Here is a 23,271-nt window from a genome sequence, read left to right as displayed (position 1 = left end):
CAGTCTGGAGAATCCTGCTACGCTTTCCAGTTCAGCGGCAACCATGCGCGGGAAGCCAAGCTCATCTGTGGAGGACATCTGCGGCGTGCTGAGGGCAGCCTGCTCCTCATGAGATACCGAGAGGAGAGGTACCATTTGGTCTCTTTGGTAGGTGAGAAAAAATTGGGACTTTGATTATCTTCCCCAGGTGGGACAGAAGTGGCACAGCTGAGCTTTAAGCCCAGGATGAACTGATTTCAAAGTCAACGTTCCTTCTGGTTTGGGGGCTTTGTTCCCTAGATTATTGACTTTGGGTCTGAGGAGACTTGTGCATGTGTCAGGATAGAGGCAATCATTTTATACTTTCCAAGTAGCATGTTTGAAAAATCACAGGGTTAGAGTCAGTGGGTCTGGATTTGAGGTCCAGCTCCACCATTTATAAACTTTGCAAGCATGAAGAAATTCCTTAAACTATCTGATGCTCAGTTATGAAAAGAAAATTATAATGTTTCATCCACTAGGTTATTTAAAGCATAATTGTATTGAAGAATCCTTTGTGTGTTGTATTAATAAAAACTATAATTATTATCATTTCCCTAGTAGATTTTCCCTATGATCAAGCATATAAAGGGGATGTGTTGTTCATAGGGTATCTTTCTGGCATAAAAAGAAATGAAAGTGCTAAAAACAGAGAACATGTATGATAGAACCCCTGATGACTGACCCCCACTTCTTGCAAGTGCTGAATAATTTCATAATCATAGGCTCATGGGCTGTTGAGTGGAAGGGAGCACTTTGAAGTAAAAGGATTAAGGTTTTGATGAGAGGAAGATAGAATTTTGAATCCTAACTCTCTTCCTGAGTAGGCACGTAGAACTTGGTTGGTTAATCTCTCTGTGGAGACTGGTCTTCTTGACTGGAGAATGGGAATAATAATAATAATATCTTCCAAAAATGGTTTTCAGGAGAGTTGAATGAAACAACGTGTGTGATGTGTTTGTAGTTCAAGGCTTGTCACGTGGAAGCACATTGTTCAATGAGTGCTGATCCTTCTTAGAGTCAAAGGAGATCTTTTACAAAATCATCTAATTAAATCTTCTCACATGAGAGATAAGACGATTGGGAAATGCTAAGTTGTTTTATTTCCTAGAGACAAAACTGTTGGGAAATGGTTCAAGGGACAGGATGAGAGGGTTCAAGGTGGATTTCAACTTCTTAAAGGAAATCTGACTCTTGAGGAAATTGTTTCTCTGCAATGAGAGAAAAAGAAAAAAAGTATTTTCAGCTGAATTCACATTATAAACTACACCTTTCATCATCTCCATAAATTTATGAGTCTTGCCCAAGAGACAGCCACGTGAGCAGTTGTTCCTGCACTAACATCACCACCACGAATTATGCGTGATTCTAAGAATAGTTGCTAAAATGGCATGTTTCCAAGAGGGAGAAATTGCGCCAGAAGGTCGAGTATCTTGCATAACCAGACTTTTGGTTTCACTAATGACAATGCAATATCACCGCATTAATCTTGTTGGGAAAGCTCTACTGATATAACCACTTCTGTTCAACTTGTGGGGACCAGCTGCTCTCTCACTGCCATGTTCAAGCTCCAGGGAGGACTGTTCTCAAAGAGCCGTGTTTCCAACTGATCTTGCAGGGGTCAGGTTTGTGCAAATCCTCTGTAGCAGATTTTAAAAATGGCCTCAAATTTTTGGCATTCTACTCCTCAGCCTTTGAAAGTTCAGGTCTGTGTCCTTTCCTCTTGAATCTGGGTGAATTCTCTAACTGCTTTGATCATTAGAATAAAGCTGAAATGGCATCGTGCCTTAAGAGATGGGCAGCCTTCATTTTCTGTCCAAAAATGCTTGCTTTGGGAGCCATGTAGAAAATTGATCTTTGCTGAGGCTGCATGCTGTTGGGAAGACCAAGTCAGCCAGATGGAGAGGCTGCGCGGTGGGAAGTCGTTTCCATCGTTCCAGCGAGGCGCCAGATGTATGAGTGAAGAAGCCTTCAGTGACTCCAGCCCTGTAACCAGCTGACCACAGCCACATAAGAGCCTGAGCAGGAACTGCACAGCTGTAAATCGTCAGCCCACAGAACCATGATGGACTGCCTCTTTAAGCCACTACGTTTTGGCTTTTTGTTGTTGTTTTGTAGCAATAAGTAATCAGAAAAAATCTCCCTTGATTAAATCTTTGGGGTCAGGGCAGGTTATTTCTTCCCCTGTTTACTTACTGAAATAATGTTTGTCTACTGAGTTGCTGAAGAAATGCATCATGTAATAGAGAGTGGTTGGGTGTGCTTCTCTGCTGACTGAGTACGTTATTTCAAAATGTATATCCTGCCTGCTTCAAAAATAGATTTGATGCCGTGATTGTATGATTACTGAATTAATAAATGAATGAATGTGTACATGAATCATGAAATACATAAGGTAAGTTTAGATATGAACTCTGTGGAGGCATTTAACTCAATGGTTTCGTATATTGAATAAAATTTCATGGTCTTCATTATGAGTTGAATGCTTCATAATCTTCTCTCCAGAATGTACATCAAATATGCCCACTCTTTTCTTGACTCTAACCAAACATCTTGGGAGTCCCTACACATGACTCATCATCTAGTGTCTCCATGTGATTGCTCATGGAGTTCCTAGCACTTAGAACGCCCTTCCTCTCCAGACTTGTGGCCTGACCACTCCTGCTCACTCCTTACCCTAAGGTCAAACAATGTTTCCTTCTTAGGCTGGGCACCCATTTATTCATTCATTCAGCGGCCATTTACTGAGCACCCACTTCATCAACTCTTGTGCCCTTGTGCAACTTAGAATGGTAAGTAATTCAAGGAAGCTGCAGGTTGCTGTGGGACAAATTTGAGGTGTTATTTATAATAGAGTGTGATAAGTACTTTGTGAGCACATGGGTGTGATATGCAGCGCATCTGGGAAAACAAAAGGAGAATCTCAGAGAGGCAGGTCCTGAGCTGAGTCCTGAAGTGCAAGCAGGCACCTGGAAAGCAAGGGAAAAATGTAAAAATTACTACAATGTTAGTGGATTAAAATAATGTACACTTATTACATCAATTTCTGTGGAATAGGAGTCTAGCCATGGCTTATCCGGGCTTTCTGCCTAGAATCTCAAGGCACCAGCTGGAGGCTCGACTGGGGAAAACCCACTCCCACACTCACTCAGGTTCTATTTTCTTACTTTCTTTTTTGTCTGATCACCACTATCCTATGGCTGCTTCCTGACAGGTGCCAGCCTGTCCCACCGGCAGCGCCCCTCCGTCTCCCTGAAGCTAGGACCACTGGTCCTTTTCTGCAAGTGCAGGCATACATCTTCCAATTTCTGAAGTCAAAACTGACCAGAGGGAGGAACCACTAGAAAATCCACTGCACTGCTTTCTGAGAATTTTTCTCGATTCACCATTAGTGCTGGTCTTGTCCTAATCTGGGAGTCTAAGTCTGTTCAGTAGGCCTTGATGTCACATTGGATAACTTACAGTCTGTCTTGGTTTCTTCTCAGAAATTCTTGTTCTAAAGACGAGGCTAGCCATGACTGATCTCCCCAGATTTATGCTATCCCACCTGCGCCCTCTTGCCTTATGCTTTGGAGCTTTGTTCTTTTTGTTTTGTTTTGTTTTGTTATATTTATTATTTTATTTTATATTCTATATTCCACATATAAGGACTAGCATACAGTGTTTGTCTTTCTCTGTCTGAATGGAGCTTTGTTCTTGAACTAGAGATTGGGACCCAAGCACCTGGTGGTATCCAACCTTCCAAGTGCCTGCTGCATGCCTCTCTGTCTGGATTTCCCAGGACTGCATATCTCAGAGAGTTCTCAGTGTCCCTCCCACCTACGTACTGGGATCTCCACTGACTAATCTTCAAACCTCATTTGCTTGATTAGATCATGACTGGCCTTGGCTTTATACCCCTTTAGGATATGTGTTTTGCCCACTGGATTGAAACTCATCAGCTCCCTACATCTGAAACAGTTTCTTGCTCCAAGGTCATGTGAAAATTGATTCCAAGACTTGTCAAATCCAAGTCAAAAGTTAATTTTATGTGAGAAGAGATCCTGGACAAGGTGGAAAACGGTCCAGGTGAATTGGTGACAGCAGGGGCAACGTGAGTGCGGATATGTAGTTAGCTAATGACGGAGACTGAGTAACATCTCATGTGTGCCGCCTCCTCCTGTCCACTCTGCCACTGTCCTGTTGAGCCCCTCTGTTGTATCCGCTCGAGACACAGCACAGGCAGAATTCACAGGCTACCACAACTGAGGGAATGTGACCTGTGAGCAAAAGATGAAATCAAAGGAGACTGAGGTTTCAAGATGAAGATACAAGAAGAAGAAGGTGTTGCTGTTATCTGAACCAGGGAGTTGCTGAAAAAGAACAAGTCTGGAAAGGTCACATAATGTTGAGGGCATGGTAGAACCGCAAGAGTCAGATTTCCCCTATCTTCAGGATTCTAAAGGACCCCACTTCATACTGCTGGCCCTAACATCTGACTCCAGAAAGTGCCGTGAAGCAAGGGTTTCTCCATCAGTCCCGAGGGAAGAGCCTGAATCAGCGTCAAGATCCTGAGTCAGAATCTATTTTTGTCTTAGTGCTCTCTGTCCTCAGCGATATTCATCCACCAAGGTCTGCAGAGCCGGAAACACCATGGTGGAGGTGGTGCAGCAGTCTTAAAAGAGCCACAATCTCAGCAAACTTGTGTGCCCTTAAAAGCAACGACATTAACTAGAGTGTAATGAAGACAAACTCACACTAGATGACGTTGATTTGCTACCTGTTAACCTAACCTCAAGATGAGCGAGATCTTTGAAGCCAGAGACTTCGCAGGTGGCGTCTTGGTGCGGCTGTTCACCAGTTCCCGATCACGGGAGAGTTTATTCTTTGGAGCCTAAGTTCTGAAATTGAAAGACATTGTCATTTAGCGTATTATCATGAAGCCTAAATGAACCACACACATAAAGAACGTTGTACAGGGGCTGTAAATGGAAGTTCCTTTTTCCTCTTCCTCCCCAGCCAAATAAATGCATTCATTAGAACCATTTACCTAGTCTGGGTAAATTTTTTTTGTTTTCTTTGCCAATGTTTTCCCCAGATTGTGCGCACTTTCCACTTTCTCATCTCACAGTCATTCTCAGTCGAAAATGTTGATGTTGCTTCCTTACTTGTGGAAGAGCAGCAGGGTGATTCGGGCGGGATTAAGCACACCCTCACCTTCTGGGATCTCAGCCAGTCATGGAAGTCCGGCTCTCTCTTTCTCAGGGACTGACTCCATGTGGCCCACGCACAAAGACAGCTCAATCAGAGGAAAGGAGAGAAATCTTATTTGGTGGCTAGAGATAAGGCACTGAAGAAACGTAATGCCTGCAGTAATTGGGCCGCCACGGGGAAATTCAACCTACAGGATAAAGCTGTCACTCAGAGAGCGGAGCCCAGAGAATAGCAGAAGCCGGGTAACCTGCAACTGAAAGCTGCCTAAAGACTTGTCTTGCTAGTTGATGAACCAAGTAATTCCCTTTAGTAAGTCAGTCTGTACCAAAACCATCCTAAGGGATACTTTGGTCCTATCTCTGCCCCCATCTTCCCGTCTGCGCTGCCATTGTTGGCATCGTCCATGACCTTCATGTTACCTGATCGGTGAGGTGCTTCTCCAGCCCCGCCTATATCTAGCCCGCAGGTGCTAGAGCTTTTCAACAGACACGCTCACACCTGTGAAATGACATACGTAAAAGTCTGTTGATTCCATTATCGCTTTAAAAAGCAAAATATTGAAAGCAACCCCAAATGTGCACTAGCAAGAGTTCATTAAATTACGAATTCATTTACTAGATTATTCTGTAGCTATCTGATAGGATGAGGCAGCTTCTGTTACTGACGGAGAACTGTCAGTCTTTGCTAAAGTCTGGATTGGACTGTCCTCTTCCCTTTCATCCCAGGCTTATGATCAATATGACAGGAAATGTATTAACAATATAATTACTTAGTTTGGTGTCCATTTTAAAAGTCTGTAAAATAGTGTTTATATCATGTTCCCATTAATATTTTTGAAAAACATAGCAGGAATGATATATATTTATACTCATTTGTCAATAGAATATTTTTGTAAAAAGACAAAGGAAATTAGTACCAATGGTCACACACTATGGGGGAAATTGGGGATTCTACATGTCAGGGATGGCAGAGAGCATTTTCTTTTAATTCTGTGGTTTTTGGTGACATTTTACTATTGCTCTATAAGCACATATCACTTTTTCCAAAATTAATTTAATTTAAACAGCAGCAGTTGTTAGCAAAGGTAAAGATGCAGTTCTGCTTCTAAAGATCCACCAGCGGTTTTTGAAGAAGCTGTATGATTTATGATATTCGTATGTAACAATTATTCATTCGTTCTACACATTCATTGCACGTGCCAGGCCTGTTCTAGGCTCTAAGGATATGAAAGTGAATAAAACATATGAACTCCCCAGCCTTCGTCAAGCTTGCATTCTAGTGACCAAGAATCATCCTTGTAGTCTGTAAAAATTGATCTGGACAATTTTAAGAAACTGATAAATGCAAAAAAAAAAAAAATCCAATCAGAAGGATTTTAAAATGTAGTGGAAATATTTTATTTAAAAATCGCTATTAAGTTTCTGTTTGTTTTTCATTCTAAATATGTGCATCAAAAGAATAGACAGGAAAATAGAATCTTCCAGTCTGACCTGTCCTTAAAGAAGAGGACCTCTCCCCTCAGGGTGCTGACTGCATCAAAGGGCAAAGCGGGATCACACGCGGCTGGTGTCCCGGGTTCTGGAGGCACCGATTCCGTGGGCATCACGGTGTCCTTAGGGGAGGCAGGGGGCGGTCCTAAAGGGAACAGATACAGATGAAAACATTAGGAGACCTGATGGTTCTGTCAACTTATATGCTTTTCAAACATTCTCCAAATGCTCTGAGTTGAGTTGCAAATGATTTGTGCAACATTTTGAAGCTTTCCTGAGGACCATCATTGCAAAGCTACAATGTCTAATTTTTCCAGCATCACTCACCGTACAGGGACTGAATGCCGTTCACATCATCTAGAGAAAGGCAGAGCTGGGCCAGGTCTGTGAGCGCGTTGTGGGCTGGGTTCCTCAGAGATTTGATGTCGGCCAAGTGAAAGATAACCAGGCAATGGCCAAGCGACGAGGAATAAATTGGCCCCTGTTCCAAAAACCGTGAAGGTTTAGAATCTAACAGCTATTTATTCCATAAACCTATCAACAGGACACATGTCAGCTGTGCAGGGCATCCTTGACTCACACAGTGTCTTTTCCTTATTTATGGATTGGTTCATAGACTGGCATATTCCACAGTTTGTAGAAATTCATGTATATTTCAAGGTTGGCTTGAAGTCAACATATAAGTCACTCTCCCACCATATCTCTGGTCAGGGACACCAAGTCACTTTTCCTATAGTGTCAGTGATAAACATTGTTTCTAGAAGATAGTTCTTTGGTTGGACTAACACTAGTACCATGTCAATACATTCTCATTACCTCGAAAAATACAAAGTTGGTCACTGTTCAAATTTAGTAACACGTGACAGTTGCAATTCACTTTATTCCTCAAAATCGTAAACAACAAAAACTCTGGTTATTTCCTATGTGAATTTAGCCTCAGTTTCTCTTCTTCTCTTCATAATCAAATACTTTTTCATTGTCAAAAAGCTTCCCAGTTGTGGGTGCCATTGGATGCTCACAGTCTTTAGTTTAAAACAGAAATGTGCCCAACAGTTATCTGCAGCACAAATACAGGGCTGAATACATTTTTTCTTTGTATTACAAAAGAGTTCTTTGTTGAAATTAATAGTAGACATTATATTACCAATGCGCCAAGCAAATATACACAAAAAAATAGCTGTTCAAATACAGCTAGACTATTTCCTGCAGCACAAAGTTCAAGTTTGTACATCTCAATAAAGATACTCTTTGCATTTGCTTTAAAGAGCCTAACCAGTCTTGAAAATAGCAGTTGTCTCCGTGTGTGTTTCCAAACTTCAGAAGCTACTGGAAAAAAATACAGTCAGTCTCCTCCATATCCGCAGATTTTTCATCCACGGATTCAATCAGTTGTTGATCGGATTTCAGTCAGCGGTTGGTTGAATAGGTGGCTACCAAACCCAAGGAAACCAAGGACAGCTGTATTCATCGTACTGTACCGTTTTATGTGAGGGACTTGAGCGTGTGTAGATTTTGGTACCCTTGGGGGCTCCTGGAATGAATTCTGTGCGGTCACTGAGGTGTGACTGTAAAATGCAGTTAATTTTGATTATTGTATTTAAACTTAGTAAAGTTGTTGAGAACCAATTCAGAAAGAGAAAAAGTCTCTTAAGCTAGAGACGATGGCAAATTTATTTGAGCAGGTGAACTAGAAATTTACTTTATTTCCTGGCATTTTTTTCTAATCTTTACTTTTAAGAGAAAAGGAAGCAAATGGGAAGAGAAGAAACCCAAGGGTACATTTTAGGGTCAAACCTGATTCGATGTAATTAATTCTACCTTAATCAACTATAGTTAAAGTGATGAGAAACATTGTTAATCTATTCTAAAACCCCTGGAAGTTCCTGAGTTGTGGGAGTAAGAGTAAATGGTGCTTTAATATTGGGCTTGCTGGGGGCAAAGAAGGAAACACAGACATTTTACAAAGTTCTTCAGTAACGATTGCGACAAAGAGAGGTTCTGGTTGTTACCATCAAATAATCAGAAATTTTCTTTCTTAGGATGTTCCGTTTTACCGCTCATTCTGGGTAACCAAATTATCCTTGGATAGTGTTAGACGTTTTTCCTGAGATCATCCAGAGACGTTTGTGGCCCACCTATGTGTCTTCCGCCCGTCGTCCGTCACCGTCAAAGTAAGCATTCCTGTAAAAACCGGGCCCTGCTGGATAGGCATGAGCCAAAACTTTACCAAGTCCAGCAAAATTATCAGTCTCCATGTTGTAGCAGAGAAAAAAAAAACGGAAAAATAAGAATTCAGAATTTCATTTTGCTCTTTTTCAATACAACACTACCAGGTAAGTGAATACATTTTATTTTATTTTATTACTTTTAAATGCAAAAGGGATCATTATGTCAGCCTCTCCGTCATAAATCCTAGAGAATGTGCGTAGGGACCCGTCCTCCCAGACTTTCAGAGCTTTCTCAATGGCAGAATCAACAGCATCTCTTGGCAGATCCAGCGTATAATCCACAATCCTTTAAGAGAAAAATTGAAGATTGTTTTCTCCTGTGATTGTAATTTATAAAAATCCTGGTATTGTGTCAAAGCCTCTTGGGACCCATCACCTGTAAGTGAGGTGAGTTTTCCCCCACTTGGGCGTGTGAGGAAAGGTGCTGAAGTGACCAGCGTCAGGAACCCCACATCTGGGCTTGAGCACCACCTCCAGAGTGTCGGAGTCCAGCTTCCCCGTCACCTCCAACCCCAGGAACCTTTGCATTTCTTGCGTTTTTTTTTAACAAGAGGATTGTTGTCCTTCCTTGTAACAAACTCTTTAGATCACCTCTTTTTTCTAGATTATAGTATTTTTCTAGGTAGTGTTAATGGAACAAGAAGTCCAGTTTTAAGTTCATCTTATTCATTTTCAGCCATTTACCCAAATTTCACAGCAAGTAGTTATTATCTAGTTTTTATTGAAAGAAAAGTATGACACTTAATGTTTTTATTGATCCTTATTATTATTTTATCTTTGTACTAATTTTAAAATCTCATTACAGTTCAGTCTGTTCTCCAAGTGAGGAACTTGAAATTAAAAATTCGGGTCCGGCATGCTTACAGGAAAAGAAGCCACCCTTTGACCTAACTCTGTGGGTAGTTTGGGTGAATGTATCTGACTTTTTCACCTTTACATTGTTAACACAGACCTGCTTCAAGACGGAACTGAAATACTTCCATTCCAAGTTGACAAGTAACAACACGAACGTTATTACTTGATAGGATTTAAAGCTCAAAAGGAACACGTACCTTCTCCCTAATTATTTCAACAAAGGAAATCCTAAAGCCAGAGAAGTTACAAGCATTTTCCATTTATTCTTTTCATTTAGCTCCAAAGCTGCTGCTCCTACCTTATTTTCTAATCTTGAGTAATGTCATCCTGTTCCTGCACCTTTCCCCCTTCTGTGTTAAAAGGGAGTGACCTTCCACCTCCAGCACTTTGACACTGCCTAATGCTAAATGATTCCAACACAGCAACTGCTGGCCAGACCATCCTATTTTCCTCTGCAAGGCCGGGCAGGCGTGTGCGCTGCTCCACTTGGGATGGCCGCTGGCTGCAGTGGCTGCCGCCGTTACGTACCTGGACAAGGTCCATGTTTAAGTCCCCTTTCTTCACACCTCCATTCAGTGGATAAGCTGAGCTGCCTGGCAGACCTAGCCGCCCGAGGATGGCAAGAGGCTTCCTTCTCACTGTCCTTAGCTCAGGAAAACACCTGCTTCGCCTCTTGGCTTCTGTCGCCTGCTCTCTTGTGGCCGTCCTTTTGTGGGGCGACGCTGCTTTTATCCGAACAGCGTGGTCATGCATGCGCTTTTAAAAAATCTGAATGACACAAGGAGTGTTCACAACTATTCAATGTAAAGGTGCCGTAGCCTGTGTCAGTAATTTCCCTCAACCTTCTAAACTTGGCTGGTTAGAGAACAAGTCATCTCTCAGGAAATGATTCTGTGTTTATAAAGAGGAAATAGAACTGACTGATAATTCATGTCTGTGTGTTTACTGAGAGGTAGCTGATAAGTCCAGTAAAGTGTCAGATATTTAGACTTTAAAACCAGGGCCTTTAAAAAAAAAAAAGACTATATCTAAAACTCAAATATAAGTAGGTTAGGAATAAATAGATGAACGGAAAGAAATTTCAAATACATTGATGGTCTAAATGCGGACGTTGCTGCTTGCAGACACATTTCATTTCTTGAGTCCTTGTTTAAAACAGCTATTAGTGATTTTTCAGGTGGATTTACTGGCCCCGGAGGAGGAGCACTGGGGAAGGAAGCAGGCTATGGAAAGGGGGTGGGTCTAGAGGAAGGAAGGAGTGCACTGATTCTGCTTTGAGCTTCACTCATTCTGAAAGGATCCTTCATTCTGAGTGGATGTAACGGATTTCAGAATGGAAGATATGCTTATAGTAACTAGTCCATAAAAACTTGCTAAATTGAAATCAAATTACACATCAGACTGAAATGTCCCTCCTACCCTCCTCTTCTTTGCTTTTTAAAAATCTTTCCATCTTCTTTCTCTTCTCCTCAAGTACGAAGAAGGAAATGGATTGAGATTTTTAGTGGGGAATTATTTCAATTCCTCTCCATCTAACCTCTCCTCTCTGCCCATGAATTGTATTTCTCTCTCTCTCTCTCTCTCTTTTTCCTCAGCCGTGTGTAGTGCTTTTCACATAGTAAGTCTGCATAACTGTCTTATCAAATTAACCTATTAATACAGAGGACCCTAAAATTCTTATAGTATAGAATTATGTTTTTCTCTCACTAAAGATAAATTCACTCTACCGTACCTGAAGTGTGTAACTTCAAAGTGATGGCGCAGTATATTAACGAGTGTGCAGGAATGGTCCTCTGAGTACCACCTACCACCTACACCCTACTTGAAGTGGACTGGACAGAGTGTGATTTCTAGAAACTGGTGGCTCTGAGACCTCCAAACCAGAGTTGGAGAGAAGCTTGAGTACACATTGGACCAGTTAAGTCAACCTGTGGCTTACTGCAGCCAAGGAATTTGCTCTACAGCCTGGGGGAGTGGAATGGACATTAGCTTGAAAATCAGGGTTGGGAGGCACTGACAACCAGACTTAGAGAAAGTCAGCTGGACTATGAACAAGTCTACAATTTCTGTGGGCCATTGTTTTACCATCTATAAAAATAGGGTAGATGTAACGTCACTCACCAAGTTGGCACATAAGTCTGATGCTGGGGAACATTATCCACTTCAATGTCTTCACTAGACAAAGCCTGTTGGCCTGAAAAATCTGTGGCAATGCTGTCAGGTACTTATTTGACAAGCTCTGTGATGCCTCATTTCTATCTGAGTCATAATTTTACTGGTGTTGATGGATCTTATTAATGTGGTAATGATGTAATGAAAGTTAGCTTTGTAGTAAGAGCCATGATTGCACTTGGCACATCTCACGGGAGTGATGTTGGTGTGCAAACTTATCCTACATTAAACCACCATGTCTGAAAGAAATTAATGACTTGAGGTGGCAAGAATCTAATGTTTGTCTTTAAGTCATTCATTACTTACTAAAATTACTGGAGTATATATACAGTCTGGCAAGGAGAGACTTGTTCTTCAGAAAAAGGTGAAACCTTATGAAGTCTAGAGTTGCTACTGTACGCCAGGCCCTACATGTGTGTAATTTCTAATCTTTTAGAACAACCCAACGTGGTAGAGATTAGGATCAAAATATTAAGTAAAAAACTCAAGGTCAGCTATCAAGTGGTAAGAGATTACTCAGAAGCCTAACTATTACTACTTATGTGTTTATCAAGACCTCTTGGCTTGAACCTTGGCTCTCCCTCAACTTTTTTCTCATGTTTTGACATTATTTGTTTGTTTTCCTCGTTCTTGATACTGACCCCAAACTTGCCTTCAACTTACTTCCTTAGCGTCTGTTCTTTTTCCCCAACTAGCTGATCACCCAGCTAATCTAGCCTTTTCTTTGTTCAGTGTCTACCTTTGCAGCTCCTGGCCTGGGCTGCATAGATGTTATACAGAGTCCGTCACATCCTGTAAGTAAGACTGAGGGATGTATAACAGCTCCTCAATTATAGGTGGTCCAATTCTTGGGAAAACTGATTACCTATAAATTCCAACATTCAACAGCCTCTGATTCTAAAATTGGAAATATACACACTTGTTCCTCAGTGTGACATGATACTAACTACAAAATTTTGCATCTTCTTTCATTGGAAACTTTTGATTTTATGATAGGTTTGGTGATTGTGCTAAGTCACAAACTGAAAAAAGTTAAAATTCTTTAACATAAAAATGTTTATTGCTGAGAGACTTGATCAAAAGGGAACGTTGCATGCTGTCCAAATTTTTGAGTTGAGAACTGCCTGCCTCAGAATCATGAATACTTCAAAATATTCTCAAGTCTTATGTACTTTGGAAAGTCTGCAAACACTCTGAGGATCTCTGAGCTACTCAGAAAATTCATACAGCTCGGAAGTTCCCTACAGGATTCCTACCTACATTAACATCCTCCCAAATTCGGCATAATAAATTAGATCATGTTTGTCTGGAAAAACTAGATTATTCAGCTTTAGCAAAATCTAAAATTTTTGTGGCTTAGCACAATGGAAGTTTATTTCTTAAGCAAAATCTACTGAGGTTTGGGGTAACTGTTGGGATTGTTGGCCCAGCAATTTAGACTTCTTCTCTTAAGACATGCTTCTGTAGTCACCACAGCAGAGCCAGGGACCACTGGAGAAATTTACACCAGAGATCAAATGTTTCCATGTGGAAGTGATATCAGTCACTTCCGAGCACAATCCACTGGCCAGGACTAGTCAGATGCTACTGCCCACCACCTCCCTCCCACATCTGTGGGGAGCTGGACTGTGGAGGAACATAACCCCTCCATGTACTCAGGAGAGGAGAAAAGGACATGTCCCCAGAAAGCTCTGCCATCCTGTCACTGCTCTTACCTAAAACCGGTTTTGAAATCTTTGTATGGGACCTGGGAGGTAGATTTTCCTCCTTCTCCATGACGCAAATTCCATGAGAATGGAGAATAGTTGAACTTCTCACATATTCTAATTTTCCACATGAGTATTTTGTATATTTGTCTAATTCCCCTTTCAAATTTGCAAATTAATCTCTGTGCATGTGACTTGATAATCAGGAAACAATAATACAATAACTCAAAATAGAGGGAAGGATGGCTTTATTTCAAACATAAAGCACTTTGGAACAAAAGTTGTCCCTTGCATATCAGGATGACAGTAGTGGCTGCTCATACGTCCTTGAATGCTCTTCCTCTGGTGAACACTCCTGTCTCTTGTCTCTTTCTGTCTTGAGAGGAAATGTTCATGACTGAGTCTGCTCTCCAGTATCAATGTCAAAATCTCATATTTTGGAAAAGAGTTTCTCTCATTGCAAAGCTGGCCCATCTGAATCCATAAGCCATGAACTTGACCTTACTTAGCCCTCATTTGTGGAACTAAATTATAGCAGTACATAAAACATTACATTCTAAATCATAAAAAAAGACACATACAGAATGAGGTATAAATAAGATTATACTTAATATTGCTGTATTTCACTTAAATATATGGCTCTTCAGGAAAACACCTTCCTTCGACTTGTGAAATACATTTTTCTGTTTCACTTGGTAACAGCTGGTCAATTTTTTCTGCAGTTGAACCAGCTGTTAGCTTTTAGAAGAGTCAAAATTCTCTTCGTTCCGGGATCAACTTTGTATTGCCTTGTTCCACGAAAGAAATAGAAAAATCCTAGAAATAAAACAAAAGAGATTTACTCTACATTATACAAATGATTTCTAGGCTTAACTTCAATTCTTGAAAAAATCCAAGTCATTTGTGACATAATACTGATGCTACTATGTCATGGCAACAAGATAGAGGAGAGAGACATATATATTCACTTACCATCTTTCTGGAAGACAGCATCAACTTTGTTGCCAATGCCAGGAAACTCTTCTGCTATCATTTTGGGATAACCTGCATCCATGGATCTTTTATACTCATCATACCTGGTCAAAAAATAATTAGAAGTGTCAGAACCATTTGTTAAATGTGTAACCTCCTCAAAATCATTACGGGGAATTCACCAGCAGGAATGTAATAAGGACTTTTAATTCCATAGATCATGTGTGATAAAGGAGGTGGGATGAAGTGAGGTAGGATGTCGGGTGGCCTTGAAGATTTATACGGTCCCTCTGAACTCCGACATCTAATTCTAATTATCTAGCAGGTGTTGTTCGTGTCAAATGCAATGGGAGATGAGTTCCTGCTGGCTGAAGCAGCTCTATGAAGATGAATGCTCTCCAGTTCACACCCCCTCTTTCTAATTCATTCCCATATTCTCCCTGGATTTCTGGGACCGGTATTTCATGGCGATTATTGGTCAGTAGACTTAGAAAGTGAACTGACTACAGCCATTCACAGAAAAGGCAGCTAGCCAAGGCAGTATGAGACTCATTTTTAAATGACTCAGTCTGGTAACTTCTCTCCGTGTAGAAAGAACTGGTACCCTTCCATTCTCTCCACTCAGGTTTTACCTCCAGCATTTGTTAGCAACAAAGAAGTACGTTTTCCCAGTATCTTCCGCCGAAACAGCAGCATCGATATTCTTCACATTTCTAGGGAAGCCAAAGGACCTGTAGATGTCCTTGGGGTATCCGTGTAGCACATTCTGCCCTCTGACAGCCCAGTACTTATTACCTGCCAATCAAGAAACAGGGATGAAACACCTGCCCAGGGACCAGCAGACAGGAAGTCGATTTCCAGCTAAACGCTTAGTCTCACGTGTTAATGCCGTGCCCTGACTGCACGTTAGAATTATCTAGGGAGGTTTTTGTTTTGTTTTTTTTTTTTAATACTGATGCTGGTATACCTACCCTGGACAATTAAATAAGTATATTTTAAAAAATTTCCCAGCTGATTCTAATCTGCAGCAAGCTTTGAAAAATGACTGATTTATGGGGCTGGGGGCTTTTTTCCAAAGCCAGCTGTTTGAAAGACTAAAGAATTCATTGGAACATCACCCTTGGTTCTGGGGCCCCGGACGGTCTTATCACATTAAAACATCACCCTCCTGATATCCTTAAAAGAGACACGCCCAGATCAAGCAAGGATTTTGCTCTCACTCAAGAAATTCCAGAATATTTATAAATAAAAAGCAAATGTAGAAGGGGAAGGTATAGCTCAAGTGGTAGAGCACGTGCTTAGCATGCATGAGGTCCTGGGTTCAATCCCCAGTACCTCCTCTAAAAGTAAATAAATAAACCTAATTACCTCCCTCCCCTTAAAAAGCAATAAAATAAAATAAAAATGTCATAACTTCTAGAGTTTTCCATACTCTTCCTTTTGTACCTGAGACTATTTTAGATTTTGTAGAAATAAATGATAAATACTAAGTAGCTTCGGCTGTTCACATGTTCTCTCAAATAAAATGAAATAAAATAAAAAAGAGTTTATCATGCCACCTCAGTGATAGAAACCTCGCGTCTCCAGGTAGCCCATGGGCTGTGGAAGTTCACACCAGTGGTGCCCTAAAGGCCAGAGTGCTGTAATGAATCGCAATCTGTAATGACTTGCAGCCCGGCGTGAAAATCATTGCATCTGACTAGAATACCGTTCCAAACACTTGAATTTCAGCTGTGTCCACATTCTGCATGTTTATACTTAGTAAACCCCGTGTCACGTAAAACTGGCCTTACATCTTGAAGCCAGGATTGTTCATTGCACAAGTATGCTCATTTATCCCTCAGGGAAGAGCAGTTTGAAGCTTTGTGTATCTACAATCCTATTTAATTTCATTATATAAGCATTAGAAAGCTGGTTTCAATTTTTTTGCCCGTCTGAACTGGATTCCGTTCTTTGCCCTGAGTGTATGACTCGATCAGATGTCTCAGTGTTGGCCTGTAGTCTGCCAAACGTATATTTGCAGAAATACTGGTGTTTGGCGTTGTTTCTTCAAAGTCAGGAGCTGATCATTGGATTAGGTTTCATTCTGATAGAGTCAGAGACATTTGCCCAGTTCAGTTCACGGTGATTCAGACTTCTCATGCTTAAATGTCCAAACAAATTGCCTGAGAATCTTGTTAAAATTCAAGGTCTGGGATCTGATGACATGGGTGGGCTCTGTGGGCATTACGCTAAGAAAGATTCTGTATCCCTAACAGACAACCAGAAGGTGTCAGCGCTGTGGGTCTGAAGACCATACTATGACAGCAAGGCTACAGCGCCCCCATCTGGCTGCCCTGCAGGAGACACCCCCTCTCTCAGGAGAGTTAGTATTGGACAGTGTTTAAAATACATAAATAATTCTCACAGAAAACACTTTCGTAAGTCCAGATTCTCAAACAGGTCAGAAAACGTGTATATCCAGTCAAATGCCTTTCACTGAAAATTATTCAGAAATGCACTCTGCAGTTCTTAACTTAGGTGATGACCTCCCGCTGATTTGGTAAGACGGCTAGATTTTCCAAAGTCCGTGGAAAGAAAGTAGCCAGTAGTCTCATATATCAGCCCAAAAGCAGGAGAAAAACTTAATTTGTAAAAACTGCAAGAAAATTGGAAGCATTACCTTTGAAAAAGCGGACTTCATCTCTGTCAGCCACCTCGTAAGCAGCTTGAAGTCCATTTGGCAGTTGTGGCCAGAAAACAGAAATGAAATTGAGCTCCACTTCTGGGTAGAAGGAATTTGTGCGCATGTAGAACCTGATTTGGAAAAAAAAAAAGGAAGAAGATTTTGATGTAATCCACAGCATGCCCTGGCTGTCACCCAGGTCCTCCCATTGCCGGCCCTGGAGGTGCGCCAGTAAGTGTGGTATCTGGCTCTCTGAGACGGGGGGTGGGGAGAGTCCTGGCTGGTAGCATTTGCCCCTTTGCATGGTGGAAATACTCCCACCACTGCAGATTTCAAGAGATTTGCAGCGGTGCACTGCTGTATAGTATTTCCACATGCAGATTTCCACGTACCTTAAGCATAAACAACCTCAGGGACATAAATAGTCAAACGTAGCAAAATGATTACAAAGGGATAATAAAAGCATGCGTTTTGATTACTTTTATTACATTTGGTTTAAGTGTAATTGTAAGTTCATATAATTTCTAAATTGCCACAATCAGCTTGGGCAAGCACGCCGCTGGCTGGAACACTAATATCCTACACTTAGTAAATGCTTCTAACGCACGAGCCCCTAAGCCACGCCCTGCCTCCCAAAAACCGTAGGAGAGAACATAACTCTTATCTCACAGATAAGAAATTGAAGCCAGTCCAAGGCCGTGAAACTAATAAGAGGCAAAGGTTAATTTTAAACTCAGATCCAGCAGCCCCTCCCTTTGTCCTCCTTTGGTTGGTGGTTTAGAAAGTGGATGCTGCAGTCCACTGAGTCCAGGGTGACAAGAAAGCACAGACTGTCATGTGAGCCAGCAGAGGGCCTGCCCGAGTCCAGGCCACAGAAAAGACGAGCCGTGGGAGTCAGATCGGACTTCTAGATCCAGTCCTGCCTCTGCCTGGCTGTGAGACCTCGGGCAAGTCAGTTACCAGGACTGCTTCTTGCCTTCTGTGTCTTCTGGACCTGGGGACATTTAAATGACCTGTGTCCTTTCAGTTCTTGCAAATCCTAGATTTGGTCCTGTTCTTTGGAGCGGTCCCCCAAATGGTTGCTTTGATAAGTGTGTCCTGCTGTATTGAGACCTTTCCTTTAAAACCAAGGATTTTCTGAGCACTCCCCAGCAGTGGGCCACACCCTGTGTGGTCTACGTCCATCCTTGCCTTCCACGGTCAGAAAGAGCACAGCCCAGGCTGAGAAGTAATCAGGAGCCCATACGCTGCTTCCTGGGGTAGATGGACCCACAGGGAACAAGACAACACCAGCCACTCGCCCGGAAAATTGGTAAGGGCAAGGGAGCCTTTCAGAGCAACCCTACTTTCTCCATGCTGTGGACTGGATCATTCAGAAAAGATTATATGATTATTTGGCCTGGTTCTTTATGAATCAGAACTGTATGCAGAGCAGGCCTGTTTCTTGCATGTGGGGGGACCCTGGAGTCCTTTAGGCCACACACTGCTGAGAAAGTTCTGGGACCCTCCTCTGAGGACGGAAACCCTTTGTGACTGAGCATATCACCCCAAGGTAGGTCCTCATGAACTCCTGGGGATTCTTCCCGCAATAGCTCCTACCCTTCTTTGGTGTCCCCCTCCAGGAGAGGGGAAGGAGGGACACAGACCTGTCCTGACCACAGGCTTTGGAAGGGCTGTCTTTTCCAGGATGGTACTTCAGGGGGTCTACACAACCCTTTTCGTGCTGCTGTGAGAAGAACTGATTTCTCCTTTAAAAGTACTAATTGCTTATTATCATAAAGAGAGACCAAAATGCAAAGAGGCCTGGAGTGGGGGTCAGAAGGCCAGTGAACTCTGTGCCCTGAAGCATCTCTTTCCTTCTCTCTGCCTTACTCTACTGATCTGAAAAGTGGTATTAGATTTACTGATTTTCTACTTCAGTGGTAATTTTTCTGAGAATCAAATGACAGAATACATGCGGGGAAAGAAGTTGTTATAAGTTCATTATGCTGTGCAAGAGCAAGCAATTGCTTACATGTACCTGTAATTATAATTATGCACATGAACAAATGTGAGAGAAATGATGTGGGAAACACAGCAGAGGTGCACGTGGACCCACAGCAGTGAGTCCGGCTATTATTCCAAATGCGAAGCACAGAGAAGAATTGAAGTCTTACCTGTCTTTAAGGAACATGACTTCTCCCCGAATGGTGGTTATAGCATCAAACGTCAGCTTACTGTCACACACTTGTGGGGTCTGTGGGCCAGTGGGCTGAGTGGGATTTTGGGAAGGTCCTAAAGGAATGAGAGACCTGGAGTTAGTCCAGCCTGGCTTTGGAAAACTGCATAGCCAATGCAAGCTTCTTAGAGAACACAGCCAATGGCTGCTCTGACGACCCCTTGTCTTAATGCTCTTCATCATACTCACCGTAAATGGCCTGGATGCCATCGATGTCGTCCTGAGACAGCTGAACATCACCGCTGAAGATGTAGCTGGGATACATCAAAGCCCCGATGTCAGTGGAATGAGAAAGCCCAAGGGAATGGCCCAGTTCATGAGCTGCCACGCGATACAGGTTATAATCTAAAAGGGCCAACAAACCCATTTGCAATTATTTGCAGTGTTTTCAGTTTTGAGACATTTAATAAGGCTCTACAACTGTACAAGGATTAATGTTTATATTTTCTCAATAGCTTTTTGAAATATATATAAAAAAAAACTTTTCTAAAGGTGAGAGGAACACATTTATTAATAGTGAAGAGATGGGTTAAAGTCTAAACTCTATAATTACAATGAAAAAGCAAATTCAGCCAGCCAAGAGCCTAGCCCAGATCAGTCAATCTTGTTGAGGTTAAATAACTGTATTATTTCACAGAGACACAATTGCCTATTAACACAGTTTTTTTTTTCTATTTACAGACTGATACATGCTTAATGCTGGAAATTTTGGAAAACAGATACAGTCTCTCCTTTAATTTCCACATATCTTAACTAACATTGTTACATTTAGATGGGTTCTTCCAGTAAAAAAAAAAAAAAAAAAAAAGTAATATGTAGATGCCCACAAGGAAAACATTAAGATTGTTAACATTTTCTCAACAGAAATTTTAGAATGGCTTATTTGTAACCAATAAGATGCTCTTACTAATAGAAATAATTTTTCTCTTACACTTTTCTAAATGTGTCATCAATTTTCTAAGTGGTATACATAATTCTATTAATGCGTTCTTTCAGTTAAATCAACCAATATGACAATGAACCAAGAAGGTGGAGGTGGGGAGGAGTGGAGAGAAGCGAGATTAGTTGACTTACTTCTGAAATTGTTGGTCCACATTTCATCTTCATCAAAATGAGCATCCCCTCCGAGACCTGGGCCTGGCTGGAAAGCATGAGCTAGCATTCCTCCAGGTCCGTCAAAGGGAGAATTGTCACGATGATCTGCAAGAAGCAGAATTCAACAAACGTTCCTCTTGGTTATTATTCAGGCTAACCCAGGAGGGGCCAACAGATTTCCAGCAAATGCTATATAGTTTCCTTCTTCTTCTTTTTTAATTGAAGTATAGTAAGTTACAATGTGTCAATTTCTGGTGCACAGCACAGTGTTTCTGTCATACATACACGTATGTATATTCCTTTTCACATTCTTTTCCATTATAGGTTACTACAAGGTATGGAATATAGTTCCCTGTGCTATACAGAAGAAATTTTGTTTTTATCTATTTTTGTTTTTATCTATTTTATATATAGCAGTTAATATCTGCAAATCTCGAACTCCCAATTTACCCCTTCCCACCCTCTCCCCCCCCCCAGTAACCATAAGTTTGTTTACTATGTGAGTCTATAGTTTTCCTTCTTAAGCCCCACAAATCCACACTCCTCTTAAACAAGGAAATCTAGCTGCGAAGCTGGAGAGATGCAGGGGCAGGGTGAAGTAAAGGTGGGAATGCTTTCATGCCACAAGAAGAGCTTACCTCCCCTGACAAAGGATATCATGATGTCCGCTTGACCCTCAAAGACCCTGGTGAAGGTCAGGGGCGAGGCATTGCTCCAGAGTTGAAAGGCCTTCTCAATGGCGTGGTCCACATCTGCTCTCGCCATATCTGGGGTGTAGTTTTCAATCCTTCAAGTGAAATAAATAGAGTCACGTCAAACCTCATTTCTGATGGCTGTGATGGGAAATAGCATTCCCACTCTGATGCTCAGTCCAATTACCTGTAGGTCAGGTTTGTGCGCTCCCACCGAGGGTTCCCCTGAGTGAGAACAAACTGAGCCACGTCAGGCACCCCACATCTGGGCTTCTTCATCACCTGCAGCGTTTCAGCATCTGGTTTCCCAGTCACTTTCAGCCCAAAGAATTTTTGCATTTGCTTTAGTTTTTCAACGACTGGGTTACGGTTTCTCTGCTTTTCAACTTGCTTCCCGTCACTTTTCAGGTTGTAGTAGTTTTCCAGGTATTTCTGACAAAAGACAAAATGATCGGAACACCGGATGGGAACTCTTTCTAATTTTTCTGAAGATTGACAGTATGAACTTACGCTTCATAAACAGAGAAACGACCTTTAAATTGTGCTTGTGCTTAGGTGCATGATGCTGAGTATCCTTATTATTGGTAGAAACTAATTTTGGAGTAGAAAGCTCCCGACTAATCATGACTATGAAGTCAGAATCACAAATTTGCACTCTGTTCCTATCACTCTAACTGGAAAAGGAGACTCTAGGCATGGCTAGATATATTTAGCAGGGAGAGTGCCCCTTCTGACAACAATTTCTCTTTGTAAGAAATCCACCCTTAAATAAACTCTATGATTCTGCTGTTATTCCGTTATGCCACAGGAGAACGCAAATAAAGGCTTTTGCATCTCCGGCAAAAGCCTCCGGTGAAACCCAGCAGTTACCTGCACCATTTGCACATCTCGCTCTTGTGTTTCTGAAGTCCCCGCTGGGAAGCCGTGAGCCCCTGAGCTCCAGAGCAGAAGCAGCAGCAGCAGAGGGAGGCTGGGCATGCTGGCGTCCGTCTGTCTTCCTTCTCAGCTGAAGGAATCCGAGGGCTCCCCACCTCTCTGCTGCTCCAGTGTCTCCAGTAGGAAGCTCCCTCTTTATATATAGGGATCCTGAACTTCCAGGAAGCCAGAGGCTGTCTGACTCACGTTTCATAATATCCTCTTGATTAGCAATGAATTGCCTGAGGAGTCATCAGAAATGGTGACTTCAAGCAGAGTATTCGGAATCGTTTGATGTTGCAATCTTATGATTAATATCAAACAGGACGTGGGTGTGTAGGAGACACGGCCACCATGTAAATAGCTGTTTTCTGCAATTCGTGTCTAGCCTATGTAATTATATGCACAGATTGCAGATCCACGGGCTTTTTTTTTTTTTTTTTTAAGGAGGCATTGCTGTTCGATTCTGCTGATCATAAAGTACTCTGGGTGGTACACACACCTTGCTCCCGGAGCAGAGGCACAGCTGCTGACCTGTATGCCCAGTGGCTGAAGTTTAGCTCTGCAGGCACTCCTTTTGGGGTGGCTCTCCCGGGTTCAGGGGGTTCCCTTTCATCCTGCTAAGCTGCCTTGGACACTATTTCCACAGCCCCATAGCTTCCCTTAATCTTCATTCAGGCCCAGGATTTGAGAACCTTGGCTGAGAAGACACCCATCCTCAGCTGGGTTATGAGGTAACTCCCCACCCTGCGTGGACACTGCCCGTGGGCATCATGGGACACATAGGGTCCCTCTCTGGCACCTGTCAGAAGGTACCAGGTGAGCCAGGGGCTAGCAAAAGACCAAGGCTGAGTCTGGACTCTTATTTTTAGTTATCCTTGCTCCCTTCAATGTGAGCACAACTTTGCTGCCTGGGGCAAGGCAGTAATTATTTATTTTTCATGTATGCATTCATTCATATACTTATGCACTCATCCATTCCAAAGATCTTATCTAGCATCTTCTGTGTACCATTCTTATGGGAAGGGATTAATTAGTAAAACATCTTACCG

At 42.0% G+C, this 23,271-nt stretch overlaps 1 protein-coding gene and 1 pseudogene across 1 annotated transcript; both read right to left on the bottom strand.

Moving 5' to 3' along the window:
* Nucleotides 1-4,617: 4,617 nt before the first annotated feature.
* LOC102520843 lies at nucleotides 4,618-10,537 on the bottom strand (annotated as a pseudogene).
* Nucleotides 10,538-13,893: 3,356 nt separating this feature from the next.
* MMP1 (matrix metallopeptidase 1) lies at nucleotides 13,894-22,603 on the bottom strand. The gene is made up of 10 exons (XM_006186207.3): nucleotides 22,175-22,603; nucleotides 21,492-21,736; nucleotides 21,251-21,399; nucleotides 20,592-20,717; nucleotides 19,707-19,862; nucleotides 19,456-19,573; nucleotides 17,297-17,430; nucleotides 15,267-15,429; nucleotides 14,635-14,738; nucleotides 13,894-14,478 (listed from the first exon to the last, which is right to left on the bottom strand). The coding sequence occupies exons 1-10, from the start codon at nucleotides 22,280-22,282 to the stop codon at nucleotides 14,369-14,371; spliced, it is 1,413 nt and encodes a 470-aa protein (XP_006186269.1). The 5' UTR covers nucleotides 22,283-22,603; the 3' UTR covers nucleotides 13,894-14,368.
* Nucleotides 22,604-23,271: the final 668 nt, after the last annotated feature.

This window comes from Camelus ferus, chromosome 10 (genome assembly GCF_009834535.1).
Source record: "Camelus ferus isolate YT-003-E chromosome 10, BCGSAC_Cfer_1.0, whole genome shotgun sequence".
NCBI classification, from domain to species: Eukaryota; Metazoa; Chordata; class Mammalia; order Artiodactyla; family Camelidae; genus Camelus; species Camelus ferus.
Note: the sequence above shows the minus strand (reverse complement) of the source record. Positions and strands in the feature narration are given on the sequence as shown.